This window comes from Diabrotica virgifera, chromosome 2 (genome assembly GCF_917563875.1).
Source record: "Diabrotica virgifera virgifera chromosome 2, PGI_DIABVI_V3a".
Lineage (NCBI taxonomy): Eukaryota > Metazoa > Arthropoda > Insecta > Coleoptera > Chrysomelidae > Diabrotica > Diabrotica virgifera.
The window spans coordinates 14,237,863-14,254,781 of record NC_065444.1 but is presented as its reverse complement, the minus strand read 5'-3'; the positions used below and the strand labels follow the sequence as shown (position 1 = coordinate 14,254,781).

General features: G+C 33.3%; 1 protein-coding gene across 2 annotated transcripts in view; it reads left to right on the top strand.

Moving 5' to 3' along the window:
• The window catches only part of LOC114345421 (probable nuclear hormone receptor HR3), a 411,567-nt gene that overhangs the window by 79,296 nt on the left and 315,352 nt on the right, over window positions 1-16,919 (top strand). Inside the window, exon 2 of one of the 2 annotated variants that reach the window (XM_028296287.2) lies at window positions 2,447-2,775. The exons of the other annotated variant lie outside the window; for it this stretch is intronic. Coding sequence (XP_028152088.1) covers window positions 2,769-2,775 — 7 coding nt within the window. The 5' untranslated portion in view covers window positions 2,447-2,768. The remainder of the gene's footprint in view (window positions 1-2,446; window positions 2,776-16,919) is intronic. 2 annotated transcript variants of the gene reach the window in all.

The following is a 16,919-nucleotide window of genomic DNA, read 5'->3' as shown; positions in this document are numbered from 1 at the left end:
AATTGAGGACAACCTATTCTATAATTTTTTGTATGTAGCTCCATGTGTTTTTACCCTTGTTACAGATTGTTCTCGATTATGGACATCCTATTCCGGCCAATGAGTACTTGTGCTGCCATCTAACAGCTTTTGAACAAAATATTTAATTTGTTGAAATTGAAATATAAGTTTCTATACTTACTTATAACTGGTGCATGCAGCGGGAATTCATTTGAGTTTCTTTCGTTATAAATATGAACAATTGGTATTAAATATGTCTTATAATATTGATAAATAGTAGAATTTGTTAAAAAAACTATTGATAATAGCGGTTTTGCTTAGAATTAGCTACCGAGGATTTTCTGAAAAGCGTGTACTAGTTTGTGGACATTGTGAGTTAACGGAAAATTAATTTTTGGGTAAATATAAAAACGCGATATGTCCAAGAAGTATGACTCGATGGATTTCAACATTGGCTCATACATGATGATAAACCTAATGCATCCAGATGTAAATTGCCCGTTTTTAAGGGCAACTTTAACTTACGAATGACATGCAACAAATGCAATGTTCATCTATGTATAAGTAAAAAAATTTGTAAGATACCATACATTACTTCATGAATAAAATACTTTAGTAGTTGTTGTTTGTCAGTATTTAAAAAGAATTATCTAATATTTTTACTCCATTGGCTCACGATGTCCTCAAACGAGGACATATTGTAGTGACCAAACTGTGCATTTTGAAAATGTAAAGCTCATATAAAAAATTCGCAAAAAAATCATTCTCGCTATGTTGCAAATTTCAGATTTTTAGCTTAAAGAAATTTAATTCGTGAACGAATGGGTTAAATCGTCAGTCCATCGTATAGGTTGTAGGTGGTCGACTTACGCTTCTCTGGTCTTCCCTCCATTCCAATAACCTCTTTGTTAATCGTCTATCTGTCATTCTAGCTATGTATCCTGCTCATCTTCATTTTAGTTTGGCTATCCTTTCGATAACGTCAGTCACCTTGGTTCTTCTTCTGATCTCTTTGTTTTTTGTTTTGTCCCGCATAGTTATTCCTAATATAGATCGCTCCATTCTTCTCTATATGTCTCTTAGTTTGGTATGCTTCTATTAAGGTAAATGTTTCTACTGTGTATGTCAACACTGGGAGGACGTATTGATCACTTTCCTCTTCAGGTATGTGGGCTGCTCACTTTTAAAAGTTTCCCTCAGCTTTCCTTGCCTTGCCTTGCTATTCCAAGATCTTCAGCTATTATGACTAGATTATCGGCGAAACGTAAGATGTTTAGATATTCTCCAGTTATTTTGTCCCCTTTGTCAGCCAATCCAAATTATTAAAAGCATGCTCAGCTCCGTAATAAAAAGTTTAGGTGACCCCCTAACCCCCGCTCTCTTTTTTTGCGATGTCTATTAGTATGTAATTTGACAGTGGTTGTTGCCTGTTGGTATAGATAGATATATTGTATAATAATTGTGTATACTTATAATCTAACCTGCATGTTTTTAAGCGCCTCTGGTATTTTTCTTAGTTCAACTGTGTCAAAAGCTTTGTAAAAATTCACTAATTTGTATTCCACTACTTTCTCTATTAGGGTTTTTATACTTTATAGATGGTCATTAGTCCCGTAACCTTTGGTAATCCTACCTGTTCTCTTGTTTGATAAGTCTCTACTTTTCTTTCCATTATTTTAGCTATTTTTCTCGTTAACAACGTTAACAAGTAGCGTTATTCCAATCTGTTGGAATATTGGTGATGTGAAGGCAGATATTGAAAAGTAGTTTAATTTTTCCAAGTAATATATCTCTTCCATATCCAATTTTAAGTGCTGCTGACATTAGTGACATTATTCCATCTTCGCCTGAGGTTCGCTAAATTTTTCATTTTCTTCAGGGCCTCTTTGATTTCTGATTTTGTTATAAAGAGCATTAAATCTGATTCTTGGTTTAATACCCCAGTTTTTAATGTAATTTGAGGTTGCGTATTGTTATATTTTTTTTTATCTTTGACTATTGTTAATATCTCTATATTGTTATTGCTTTTCACAGTTTTGTGTTATTGTTCTCATTTGTGCTAGTTGTAGTATATCTATGTATTTTCTTTGATTATTCCAAATGGGAAATAAGCAACAATTTAACTTAAAAAATTATTTTATTAACGTTTCGACGTCCACATCGGACGCAGTTGTTAAAATATAAAAATTTTATTAACGTCGAAACGTTAATAAAATTCTTTTTTAAGTTAAATTGTGGCTTATTTCCCAATAATAAATTATATAAATGCCACAAAGAAATAGCTTCAGAACAACATTATGTATTTTCTTATTTTATATTTTCTTATATGCTCTAGTCTAGTTTTTATTGGAACTCGAAAGTATATGAAAAGTTTTTATGCAGTGGATCATGAAACAAAATAAATATTATAAATAAAGCTTGTATATTTTATTTTTCAATCGATCAGGTGCAGGTATAACATACCACCAAAATTCGTTCTCTAAACCGTTCCAAATAACGGCTACAAAATTTCTTCAACGGGGTTAATAATTAAAAAAGTGAAGCTGGCCGGCCAAGAGATCATCACCATCGAGCTGCAGGAGGTGGAGGATGCATCGGTCGCGGCTGCCGTCGTCTCTGAACCATCGCCTCCACCTCCAGCAGCAGCGGCGGCATCGGCGGCGGCACCAGCGACAACGACCGAGACACGTGTCGAGGTCACGCCCACCTCGACGGCGGCTGCTGCTGCTCCGCAAAGACCTACGCCATCGACTTCGCCGCCGAATACTATGACAGGTGAGTGTGACATGTTTTGTTGGAAGATAATGATAACATTTGTTTAAATACACAAAGCTCTATATATCCACCTACAACTAACTATATTTCATTATGAAGTAAACCATGTTCGTATCCATAGCATTTTAATATTTTAGAAAAAAATATTTTGTTTATTCCTCTTCCTAGTAGGTGGTCGAATTCGGAAATCACGCCACCTTGAATTTTTAATGATTTTTCTTAAACGGTCTTCAAAGTTCTCTATCCACTGCAACTCTGAAGCAAAGGTTTAGTGGAGTTATCCGAGGTAGAGTTCCGACCTTTTTTGCAAAGTGGTCCATATATCTTGGTGATTTTCCCTGGTCCCTCCCTCCTTGCACCACTCCATGTAATGTCAGCTTCTCCAGCCATCTCTACTCACCACATGAACAAACTCATCGGACTAGTTGGTTCCTCTTGCGGTCTAGGGTATTCGCAACATTTTTCGCCAGTAAAACATTTCAAACGCGTCCATAATGCGCTTATCAACTTCCTTCAAAGACCAGCGTTTTGACTAGCAGTGCGTATGAGCTGGTGAAATCCTTAATAATACAAGATATGCCGATAACACTGTCATCTTGACTTCAAAAGTCTGACAAACATACTGGAACGGCTGAACGAAAAGTGTTCCATATATGGTACTAAAATGAACTTAAAGAAAACAAAATTCATGGTCATTACAAAACATTCAAAAGACAATGAGACACTCCATATTAATACAATCCAGATAGAAAGGATAGATAAATACAAATATCTAGAAACATTGGTTAGTCAAAACGCAGAACAAACACAAGAGATTAAAAGCCGTATAGAGGTAGCAACGGCAAAATTTGTGAAAATAAAACATCTATTATGTAGTAGAGACCTAAGAATGGATCTAACGATATGGTAGGGGAGCAAAGTATGCTAAATGTGCAGTCACTCGAGCGTTATGGGGACCTATTGGGTTGTGAAGAGTAGGTCCTAAAACCAAAAAAAGTTAAGTAAAGTTTTCCATTTTAGTGGGCGCTTGCCATTTTTTAATTTAATTTTCCATTTCCAACAATCGTTTTTTCCGCTTATAACGCCATCTATCCTATTTAAGATTTTAAAGTAACCCCCCACCCCTCCTCCGTGGAGGGTCGTGTTTGGTGCCATTCGATAGATTTTTCAAAAATATTGAACACATACTTTTTAGTTTTTCGATATGTCATTCATTTCGCGAAATGTTCGCTTTTTTCTTGTGAAATTTTGGGACTCGCCTATTTCCTTACGCCCGGCTCAAATCGTCAGATTTTTGAAATATACACTCTTTTGCATGTACTTAACTTACCTTATCTTAATCTGACAATTTCAAGTTTTTTTAAGGATAGATTTTTTTTCGGGACCCCCTTAAGGCTATGGGTACATAATTCGCAAATATTTTACGTGTATCCCTACTTTTTCTGTCTTTACACGGCAAATTACGCGTAGTAAAATTCACACTGGTATGGATATGTAAATATTACTAGAATGTCATTCTACTTGAAAATGTCATTATTAATTTCAAGAGATGGGTTTTGAATGTTCTTGGATAACTGTTATTTTTATAATTGGAAATTATTAATTCAGTTAATAAATGTGATAATTTTTTCACTAACTATGTATTCAGTGATTGTAATAATTTATTTGTACAACAAAGACTAATACTCAATCGAGAAAAGAGGAAAAGTGTTAAAGTGATTTTTTAATAATATATTGTTATGGAAAGCTTACAATTTTGAACATCTTTAACAACAAAATACTTGTATCACAGAATATATTATCCTGATGTATTCTCTGCTTGGATCTCCCACAAATAGTACACAATAAATAACTTTTTATTAAGTTCACGTCTTAAATCAATTATTTATCAAATACACTATATTTCAATAATATTTAATCAATAACTCAACATATTCCCGATGCAATGTCAAATATTTAAAATTGTCACTGATTGTCAGTATCTGCTGACAATATTATATTCGGCTGAGTGCGTTCTAAGACAAAGATAGATTTGGAAAATTTTACCACGGCATTGTGTTTATTTTTTTCAAATCCTGAAAAAACCAATAAATATTTTTGAAAATTTTAAACGCAGAATGAAGGACTAAATTATTACCGAGGGCCGAAAGTCCCTTAAAATAAATATAAATTTTATTTTGAATGATATATTTGAAATTAAAAATCACACTAAATTTTCTCTTAGATTTTCACCCCTGTAACTTATTAAAATAAACATTATAGAAGTTCTCGGGGACTTTGGGCCCTCGCTAATAACGTGATCTTTCATTCTGCGTTTAAATTTTTCAAAAATACTTATTAGTTTTCTCAGGATTCGAAAAAAATGAATCCCCATTTGAATTGCATTGCAGCCGAAAATACGTTCCGATCCTCTTAACGAACTCCCCTGTGTTAAGAACCAATATATGGTATAGGTACATCTGCAGGGTACCAATTTTCTACCCATATGATAATCTGACGCGCTCGAGTAACTGCAAAAATCCCCGCTTGAACTCCCCTACCAATAAGGTTGTTGCGCTGATACGTTTTTACAACTTTGCTCTACGGATCTGAGGCCTGGACATTGAAGCAATTAAAGATTAAAAAATTGGAAGGTTTTGAGCGGTGTTGCAATCGAAGAATGCTACGAATAACATGGGTAGACAAAATTAGCAATATTGAATTCCTTAATAGGGTTAATAAGAGAAAATAAATTATACAGACAAGATCATGTAGTAAGAGTCTACTGCATTTGATTATAGAGGGCAAAATAAAAGGTAAAAGAGATGTAGGATGTAGGATGTAGGAAGAAGACGAACCTCCTGGTTATGAAATCTAAGGGAATGGTTTAGTCTGAGCTCTAACCAACTATGTATTTAGATGTGCTGTAAATAAAATAAGAATTGCTATGTTGATATCCATCCTTCAACGTATGAATTCATGATTGTTCTTGAGAGACCAGTTTGGGCGAATCTTTTTAATGATCTGTGAGATTTTAGTTTAAATTTCGGCTGAAAGGAACTGGTAATGGCTGTTGCAGTCTTTACCTGGGTCAATTTTTGCATCTTTTAAAACCGGTTTTAATCAAGCTATAATCAATTTGATTCCTGTATCTTTCGTCTGATGAGCACCATGTGTAATATTCTTGTATGGTGTTTAAAAGCTGTGTTGGAGATAAACAGATTTTTTTCTAAAAAAGTAAGTTATCAATCGAAGTAGCACAGAAAACGACAATAAATATCGTCTCCATACCACCAGATTGACAACAGGTGGAATACTTTCTTTGGTTACAACCTCCCGAGATTTTCAAAATTTATAAATCATACAGGATGCCGACAAAATTAAGATGAGAGAATTTTAAATAATTCACAACTCATCTGCTCAGCGCGGTAAAAGCTCCAACAAGAAAGATTCCTTAATACTCAAACAAAAGAGTAAATGAATTAAAAATGTATAAACATTATCAATTTCTTTGCAGCACGAAAATGCAGCAGCTATACCGAAGAGTCTATACCGGTTTCGGGGGAAGAGTAAATGAAGAGTCTATACCGGTTTCGGGGGTTGTTTCCCCCTCATCAGTAGTCCCAGATCCTCTTCTATCAGATTCTTCCACGTACCACACTTTGGGCCTTTCCGAATTGCAAAGAAAGAAATGTCACGGATGAACTAGAGCCATCTATCGAAAAACAAAGTAAGTTATCAATCGAAGTAGCACAGAAAACGACAATAAATAACGTCTCCATACCACCAGATTGACATAAGGTAGAATACTTTCTTTGGTTACACCTCCTGAGATTTTCGGAAAGGCCCAAAGTGTGGTACGTGGAAGAATCTGAGAGAAGAGGATATGGGACTACTGATGAGGGGGAAACAACCCCCGAAACAGGTATAGACTCTTCCTGCACTCTCAGATTTGACCATAGTATTATGCAGCTGCTGCATTTTCGTGTTGCAAAGAAATTGAGAATGTTTATACCTTTTTAGATTATTTTCTGTTGAAAAATAAGATGTGTCTTCCTTCATTCCTTTTTCCGAGACCTTATTTACCTACAACACTTTGCAGATCACCGTTCTCTAAAGTTCTGCGTATTTTGGCATTAAAATACCCAATTCTGATTGTCATGTCACGGGCTCGTAGCTTTTGTAAGGTATTTTTTAGATCTTGGTAAAACTGTCGATTATTGCATCTTCCGCTTGACCCGTTGGATCATGCTTCTGGATGATGTTTAGATCCATTGGATTAGACTGAAATTTTATTACAATAATTGTATCACTAACTGCTGTATATCCTTTAACAGATTCTTTGTTAGTTTTTAACAGATTCTTTGTTAGTTTCATGGCCCGAGAAATACATGATATTATTGTTGCATGATGTAAAATATCCACGCCTTTTCCAGTGTGTCTCTGAGAGACCTATAATACGAAATTTAATAACTTCGCTTTCTATTGCTGATAGGTTTCCTGTCTGTAATAATCCCCTCACGTTCCAAGTACTAATCTTAATCTCCTGCCAAAATTTTAACTTTAATTCCGATTTTATTCTTCTAGTAGCCAAGTTTCCAAGGGTTCCCTGGTTGCCTATATCCACGTGGCCGGCAGCCCATTTCTCACTGTCAAGCTTGGACCCCAAACCCTCTTTTGCTCATAGATCTGTTGATGTTATGTTGCCTTCTTTCTTCTTTCCTTCTCAGGGTAGAGATAAAACCACAGAACTTCATTTTTTAATCCCCAATGCACATGTTGTTGTTGCTATCTTAATCTGAGTCCACAATTTCGATGACGTATCACGGAAACACTGAATGGATGACTGACGTGCAGTCCATCTTCATGTAATGCATTCCTCAAAAGCTTGGTTACATACAGTAATGTTGTGGGTATTTTCTAAGGTCTCACAAAGTTCACGTGCAGTTAAAGATATTCATATTTTGATGAGCTAATCCTACCACATACCCATTCTGTCCAGGAGTAAGTAGTTGCACGTTGGCCACCTCCATGTCTTTCAGCGAGATTACCAAATTGTTCATAACGACGCCATAATCGCGAAATCACACTCCGAGATACGTCAAAATGGCGTGCAACATCAGCTTGTGGAAGACCAGACTAAATCATATTCGCTGCACTTACCATTTGAAAATTTGTTAAGTACCTTCGCTTCATGACTATTGCTGAGTTTAATAATCTTATTTTAGTACAATTTTAAAGTAAATACAGACTATCTTTCAAATTTGAAGCACTTTTTTTACAAATGAATCGTATGAATTTGAGACGATGTCACTTTTTCCTTAAGAAAACAGTGCAATTGACAGATTATTTTAGTGGTACTTATACATTCATTTGTAGTGAACAAGTTTTCAAATTGAATGGTAAATATTAACAAAAAAATGTTGAGGTTTTTATTGAAAACATGTATTTGATAAATGAATTCAGATACAAGTTCAATACAAGAATTCCCATTTAATTTAAGTAATTGTGTTAAGATAAGCAGGGCCCCCGCTACCATATGTGCAAAGTGTGCAATGCACACGGGCGCCATCCTTTAGGGGCGCCAAAACCCGGGGCCAAAAATTGCAAAAAAAGCAAAGAAACAAAAACCAAAAATTAATTTTAAAATAAAAGTTGAGAAATTAAATAGGATTCAGTTTAAACACACACTAAATTTGATTAGTATATCATCCAGTTACTGCCGATTCCCATTTGCGAGAACATGTCAGAAGTCAGGCATTTTAATTTATTTTGTTATGATTTTATTCTGTTTGTTTCATTTTGATATTTAGCGTACTAATAATAGTCCATTTACTCACGGTTTTTGTTGTGAGTTTTAAAGAACCGCTTGGATTGACATACAATTTGTCATACACATAGCTAACAAGAAAAGAAGTGATACCTACTGTGCCGATGTGTGCTTTTACTCAGGGGAATAAGCTCGAGAATACCTGGGGGAATTCTCTGGGGTGAGAAAACATTCGTTCAAAATAAGTCTGGAATTGGATAAACTGACTAATTCTACGCAACTTTTGTTATATAGAAATGTTTACTAAGTCAATTCTTTTCGAGTTATTTGCGAGTGAGTATGTTCATTTTTCAACAAAAAAAAAACCCGTTTTTAGACGGTGTTTCGCATTTAAAAATTAATTAATTTATCGAAAAAATACTCTTAGCAAAAATATAGCTTACAAGAAAGTGAAAAAAATAATTTATATATGAAGTCTGCAAAACCCAGTAGAAAGCAGAGTTGTAGCTAATGAAAAGTAGGTTCTTGTTCGTCAAATTCCAAATGGAATATTTCAACGTAAAATAACCAAAAAATTAAGCACTTTTCGGGGAAAACTCATTACAACTTCTTTAAAATGTTTAAGAAAAGCTTTATTTATATTATGATCTGTAAGTTTCATCGGTTTAAAGTGCTCATTTTTGAAAAAATTTGGTTTTAAAGTAATTTTTTTTTCAATCTTGAAAAAATTTCTTTTTCCAAATAACTTTAAAATTAATTAGTAATACCAAAAATCTCAAGCAGTAAAAAAATGTAGATTATGCTTTTCTGAATATTTTGGATGTTTTGTTTTTCTGTAAGACAAAAATTGGAAGATATGGTTCCATATCAAATCTCTGTTCAAATTTTGCATACACTCATGATTAGTGACTCGTTCAGCCCTTTCGCCCTTTTAAATATAGCCTTTTCAAAAATAAGCACTTTGAACCGATGAAACTTTAGATCATATAAACAATACATAAGTAAAGTAACTTGTGGTGAAGCGGTAACGATTAATTTCATTAGGGATGCTAATTAGAGGGTGGTTTACATGATTTTTTTACCAAAAAAGGGACCAACATTATGTTTAACTTACTTTTGATGTTAAAAAATATAGCTTCTTTTAAACACTTTAAAAAAGTTGTAATGAGTTTTCCCTGATAAGTGCTTGATTTTTTAGTTATTTTACGTTGAAACTTACGTAGGTAGTTTACGTTATTTGATTTGTAATTTGACGAATAAGAACCTCCTTTTCATCAGCTACAACTCTGCTTCTACTGGGTCTGCAGACTTCATATACAGGTACTTCCACCATTTTTTTTTCACTTTTTTATAAGCTATATTTTTTTGATAAAATACTTACTTTTTGAGTTATTTGCGAAAATCCGTCTAAAACCTTGTTTTTTTTTTGTTGAAAAATGAACATAAGTTTACTCGCAAATAACTATTGAAAACGAAACTAACGAAAACTATTGAAAAGTATTGACAGAGAAAAATATTTGTAGAAGAAAATTATTTAAAATTAGTCATTTTATCCAATTCCGGACTTTTTTGAAAGTATGTTTTTTCACCCCCGAGAAGAGGTGAAAGTCACATTCTAAAGTTCAGTTCTCTGAACTGTGCAAAATCCTTTTTTTGCACACAGGCGCCAGTACCCCTTAAGGGGGGCCCTGAAGATAAGAAGTATTGTTCCATTAGTGTGTCTCCGAGTGAATAATATTTTGGACGCGGCGAAGAGTGACCGGCTCGTATCCGAAGAGTTTTGTCTTCATCATAACCTGCAGTTACTGGATGAGCTCTCTTTCAAAACAATCGCATCGTGCATTCCCAATAAGGCTTTGTGCGTACATGTATACGTGAAATGTGAAATGAATATTGCGGGAATAGCGGTACTTCGACTCACCATCACCATCACCACCCATACCCATACCCATCAGCCATCAGGAGCGGCAGCGGCAGCGATCGTCCACTAGGTTAGCAGCACCTTGTCCGTAGTTGATTGTCGGTGAAATTACAGTTACGGGCCCCGTTACCGTTATGTTGTGTTGTGCTGTTGTATAACATGACTTGGAGGCGCGCCTCGATTACGGCCCCATGTATCGCCGCGTCTTTTCCAACTCAGAACCGGCTTCAGTTCCCAGACATATTTATGCCCTACGTAACATGGATAGATTTTTTTTAAATCCACAAGGAAAAGAAAGAATTTTTCCTGTAGCTGGCTGTATACCATCAATAACAAAAAGTTTATTGAAAGATAATTTGTAAAAGGTATAAAATTTTTTATTAAAATTCCTTTAAGGGCTACATCACAGAACGTTTTCGTTTTTTTACACAATCATCATCAGTGTTAAAAAATAAACAGGTTAAATGCTAGCTGAGCCACCAAAGCAATACCAGGGTGAGAACTCTTTAAATGGTATATCTATACAGTTAAGTCCGCGAGTCTTTACCCGTGCGTCATCATTTAAATCATACGAAATAAGTCGACGATAAGTCGGAAATTGAAATTTAATAAACACAACAGCAAGTGACAGTAAGTAGCTACGGGCGACTACGAACTCCCCCACGCTACCTAGATTTTAATGGGTTCAGTTTTATAGTAGGATTAAAAGCGACTACGAACTGCCCCACGCTACCTAGGTACTTAGATAATATTTTTGTGAACATATATATAGTTTTTATTTTACTTTATTGTATTCAAAAATGAACCCAATTCCCAAAGCATGAGCGAAAATTTTAAATGATTAAATAATGAAACTATAACAATATAATCGAATAAAGTTTATTTATAAATCTACATTAACTTATATACAATAACAAAAAATACAGTTTTTTTTTTTTTTTTTTATTTGTGACTTTAGCACTTAGCTATTTAGCCAGATACAACTTGATAATAATTAATACTAATACAAAAAAAACTATTAAACCTAATACAAATTATTAAAAAGAAAAACATATTATTCTAATTTACTTAATACTAAATAAAAAAGTGTCTATCTATACCTACTATTGCAAACAGATCAAAATAGTCAAAAGAAAAAAAAACCTCTTAAAAATTACTAAAAGACATTACTATAAATAGGGAAAAGGAGGGAAAATAAACAATTGGGTAAAAAAAAGGTTAACGAGATTGGCTAAAATTGATTACAGACATACATTTGTACTATGTATAAATTTGATTAGACAATCATATACTCTTTTGTCATTAGTAGCCAATAGGTTATTTATTTTGTACGGAGGAAATATTTGCAGCGTTTGCAAGCTGCTTAAAAGAGTTCCTGTATGCTGAATATATTTGGAACAGTTAAAAAAGATATGATTAAGATCTCCTTGTTCTTGACATGTTTCACATAAGTCTGAATTGTAAATTTTGATTTTAGCAAGATGAGTAGGATAACAAGCATGACCAAATCTCAATCTTATTAAGGTTGTTATATATTTACGGATGTTACTAAATTTCTTAAACCATCTCGAATTTGGAATTTGTGGTTGTATATAAATATATTGTGTTGTTGAGTGGTTACAAAAAGTTTGCCAATAAGTTTTCCAACGATCTATTTGATTTCTTTTAGAGATACAAAAAGTGTCAGGAATACAAATTCTCTCCTCTGGTACAATTTCAGCTGAAGAGGTTATTGCAGCTTTAGCTAAAGAATCAACATGCTCATTATATTTTATACCAACATGAGCTTTTACCCAAATAAAATTAGTAGTTTTATTTTTATTTTTAAGCTTGACAAGCATGTTCTTAATTTGGTAAATGAAAGGATTAGAATTATAATTGGGTAATTTTGAATTTTTGAGACATAATAAAACTGACAATGAATCGGATATTATTAACACTGAATTATTGTTTAAACTATCGAAATATATCAAGGATTCAAGAATCGCAATTGCTTCTGCACTAAAAATTGAGCAATTAGAAGGTAATTTGAACATTTTTTCTGTTGATTTAGATGGAATGTAGAAAGCACATCCGGTCCCTTCCGATGTTTTGGATGCATCTGTATAGATTACCGTTGCTTTGGGCCATTTGTCTATACAGGAATTCAAGATGCATGAATCTAATAATGAACTATTATAATATGTAGGTATATGTATATCAGGTTCATAAAAAAATGCGAAATAGTCGTTAGTATCAAGGTTGTTGATATTGTTGATATACTTATTGTTGCACATGGTTCTAAAGGCTGTACACAGGGTTGGTGTATTTTTATGAGTCCAGTAACTGTTTGTTAGATCATCTGTGTTTAGTGAGCTTATGCTAGAATATAATGAATTATTGATACATGCAATTTTCACAACAAATTTTTCACTCAGATAATCTCTTCTAAAATTCAAGGGAGGTTCTAAAGCTTCAACATGCAATGGTGCTATTGGAGTAGACTTCATTGCTCCCATACAGATACGTAGAACAGTACGTTGAAATACATCAATTTTATTTAAAATTTGTTTACTTGCTGATCCATAAAGTATACATCCATAGTCCAGAATAGATCTGATGTAAGATTTGTAAAATAGTAAAGCTGTTTCTACATCAGCTCCCCACCAAGTTTTAGAAATGGATTTTAAAAAGTTTAGACCTTTATTGCTTTTGTCAAGCATATACTCGATGTGTAATTTCCAAGTTAGCTTTTGATCTAGAAACATGCCTAGATACTTTATTGACTTGCAGAAATTTAAAGTTTGGCCATTTAATAAAATAGTATTTGTGTTAGGAATATTATGTTGTGAAAAAATACACACATTAGATTTACTAGTGGATAAATTAAAACCATTTTCACAAAACCATTTTGAGAAATGTTCGTGTAATTTTCTTAAGATTGTAAGGGAGGGTTCATATTTTGTCCTTTCTGTATATATGAGGAAGTCATCCGCATATTGGATTGTTTTGTAAGTAATACTTGGTGCATTAAGGCTATGAAAATCAGCCGTATACAGATTAAAAAGAAAAGGGCTTAAGACTGATCCCTGAGGTAATCCCCAACTATTATAACGTGGTCCAAGAAGTTCATTTTTATGGTTTCTAACGTATAGGCGTCTATCAGTGTAGAAATTAAGAATAGTTTGTGCTAGTTTTATGGGTATTTGAAACTGATTGATCATTTTGTCTTTTAATCGAGGTAAACACACACTGTCATAAGCGCCTTCTATATCTAGTGATAAAGTAGGCAAATAATTATTTCTAGAAAAATTACCCTGTATGTCCGCTACAAGTGTAGCTAAAGCATCTAAAGCTCCACATCCTCGTCTGTATCCAAATTGATTGTTTGGTAGTAACTTTTTAGTATGGACCCACCATTCTAGTCTGTTTTTTAACATACGTTCCAAAGTTTTAAATACACACGAAAAAAGAGAAATGGGTCGATAAGATTCGGCTGAATTTGGATCTTTTGTAGGCTTTAGAATCGGAATAACAATTATGTCTTTAAAAATATTTACATCAGAATTGTCTTGAACTATACGATTAAAAAGGTCCAATAGAAAATGTTTTGCTACTTCTGGAAGGTTTAAAAGCATGGAGTATTTGATATGATCGTATCCTGGACTATTATCTTTACGATTATTTATAGCGAAAATTAGTTCATTGTAAGTAAAAGGTTTTAAGAGAAAATGATTTTTATCAGCTGGGGTTGATGCTATGGAGCTGGGAATTATTTGAGGGTTCGCAGTTGGGGGTGCAACTTTAATAAGAAAGTCATCCATCCATTTCTGATCTAAAGATTTTATGTTTGATAGCGGTTTTCTGTAAAGTTTTTTAGCTTGATTCCAAAGAGTTGTAGCGGATGTATTTTTATTGAGCGAAGAGACCCATTCAATCCAATGCTTTTTGGCTATACTTTTTAATGTTTTTTTGGTTCTAGCTGCAATCTCCTGATATTGAACATAATTTTCAAAATTACTTTTTTTCTTGTAATTTATTAGAGCCAATTTTCGTTGTTTGATAATATTGTCACAATCAATATTCCACCAAGGAGGTGGGTGCCTTTTACATTTATAAGGTTTATATTGGGGTATAGCTGCTCCCGCAGCCGTATTTATATTATTTATGAAGAAGGAGTACTTATCAATTAGATTATCCGAGTGAAAATTGTTTGTATCGTGTAAATTTTGAATAGTAGAGGTATATAACGCCCAATTGGCTTTTTTAATATTCCATTTATTTTTAGGAGATATTTCATTTTCATTAATTGCAAAAAGAAGTTCTATAGATATGACATAGTGATTTGATCCTAGAGTGTCAGGAATGACATTCCAAGATGTCTTGTTAACCAATTCAGGTGAATAAAAAGTTACATCGACAGCCGAATCTTGTTGATCAGGACGTCTCAAAATTGTAGGTTCGCCATTATTTAAAACTGTTAAATTTAAATCATCTGCGACATTTATAAGTTGTGACCCTATGGTATCATTATTACGACAACCCCATATAGAGTGGTGTGCATTAAAGTCACCACCTATAATTAAAAAACCCTCAAATTGTTCAAAAATTTTAGTCCAATCGTCATATTTTGTTTGTATTTTTGGAGGTTTATAAATAGATAAAAAATTTAACAATAAAGTTCCATATTTAACTTGGATAGCACACACTAAAATATTTTCATTGTAATTTATATTGATTTTATGTTCAACAAAACGAAGAGATTTGTGTACCAAAATTGCCACACCAGCGTAGCCATCGTTTCTGTCATTGCGGACTATATTGTAACCACTAAAACTATATTTTTGATTTCTTTTGAACCAAGTTTCACTTATAATAGCAATGTCAATATTTTTATCATAAAGAAATTGTACCAGACTATTTTTGTTAGCTATAGCAGAACGTGCATTCCATTGCATTATATTTAAATTGCGTGTTTTGGGCATTTTATTGGTTTTTCAAAGTATCCTCCAATACCTGTTCTATGCTACTTGTAATTAATTTAATATCAATAGGTTGTCTATTGTTACTTGAAAGAATTTTATTTAAAAAATCCACGATAAAAATGGATAGGTTGCTAGCTATACTACTCTTCTTGGTTTCCAAACAAGCGTAGTTTGGTTTATTTGAATTTATCGGCAAAGGTTGTGAAGGTCCAAAGGAGAATGGAAATAATGGTTCGTGGATAGATGACTGGATAGTGGGAGAGTTTGATTTTCTCTTCTTTTTCATTGGAGGACTAAAGCTTACAGGATTGGGTTGGGAAAGGAAATTATTTTGATTGCAATTGGTATTTTTAGGAATTTGATTAGGTTGTGATAATGACATACGATGGTTGTTAGGAAGAACTGGAAAATTTTGGTCATAATTTGTTAGCGGTGAAAAAGAGTTGTGACTTACTAGACTGGATAAGGAGTTTTCAGAAATTTCTTTAGCTTCTTTAAAGGAGGTTTTTTGCTGTATCATTATATTTTTAATTTTTTTTTGATTATCGTAAGAGGGACACTTTTTTGAGATAGAAACATGATCTTTGCTTTTACAGTGTATACAAAAAGTTAAATTTTTATCACAATTATGTTTATCGTCTTTAATTTCTCCACAATTGATACACTTTTCTTCAGTACTGTTACACTGCTTAGATACATGCCCAAATTTAAAACATTTGAAGCATTGGGTCACTCTTCCTACAAATTGTTCGACAGGAAAAAAGACTCTATTAAAAGCTACTCGATCAGGTAAAATATTCCCCTCAAAAGTAACAACAATAGTTTTTTTTGGTACAAATTCAACTGTTCTGTCTTCTTTTTGGACTTTTCTATTTAATCTGTAGATATTAGTGACGCGTGAGTGTGATTCTATATTTTCCATAAGATAGTTGATATCGTAACGAGTATCAACATCTCTTACTAACCCTTTAATTTCAAGTAAGTGATTTGGAATAAATGCTTTTAAATTTTCTGACTTTAGGAGGGGATGTTTAACTAAATTATTTGCTTCTAATAATGATTTTAATAAAACCTTAATCCGGTTTCGGCCTATACTCTTAATTTCCAAAATGTTATTAAGTTTAAATTTTTTAAAAAGGATATGGGCAACTGTCATTGCATGCAATTTTCCTACATTATTTTCAGTGCTTTCTATGTATACCCAAATATTTTGTACATTGTACTTATCTGAAAGAATATTGAAAGTTTTCGGTTCCAACTGCTTTGTTTTCTGGAGGTTACTATCACTTGGATTATTACTAGTAACACTTGAAATTAAAATACTGTTATCCATATCAGCATCTGTCGTCACAAAAGACGTCGGTTGTGTAGTTTTGTCCCCCATCGGGGACCGATATTTATTAGTTGTCAGAATACACCTGTCTTCTTAATTGACTTTTCACTAAAATTTTAAAGTTTATCTATATAAATAGGTATACAATTTTATTCACTGACAAAAACTGTTACTTTT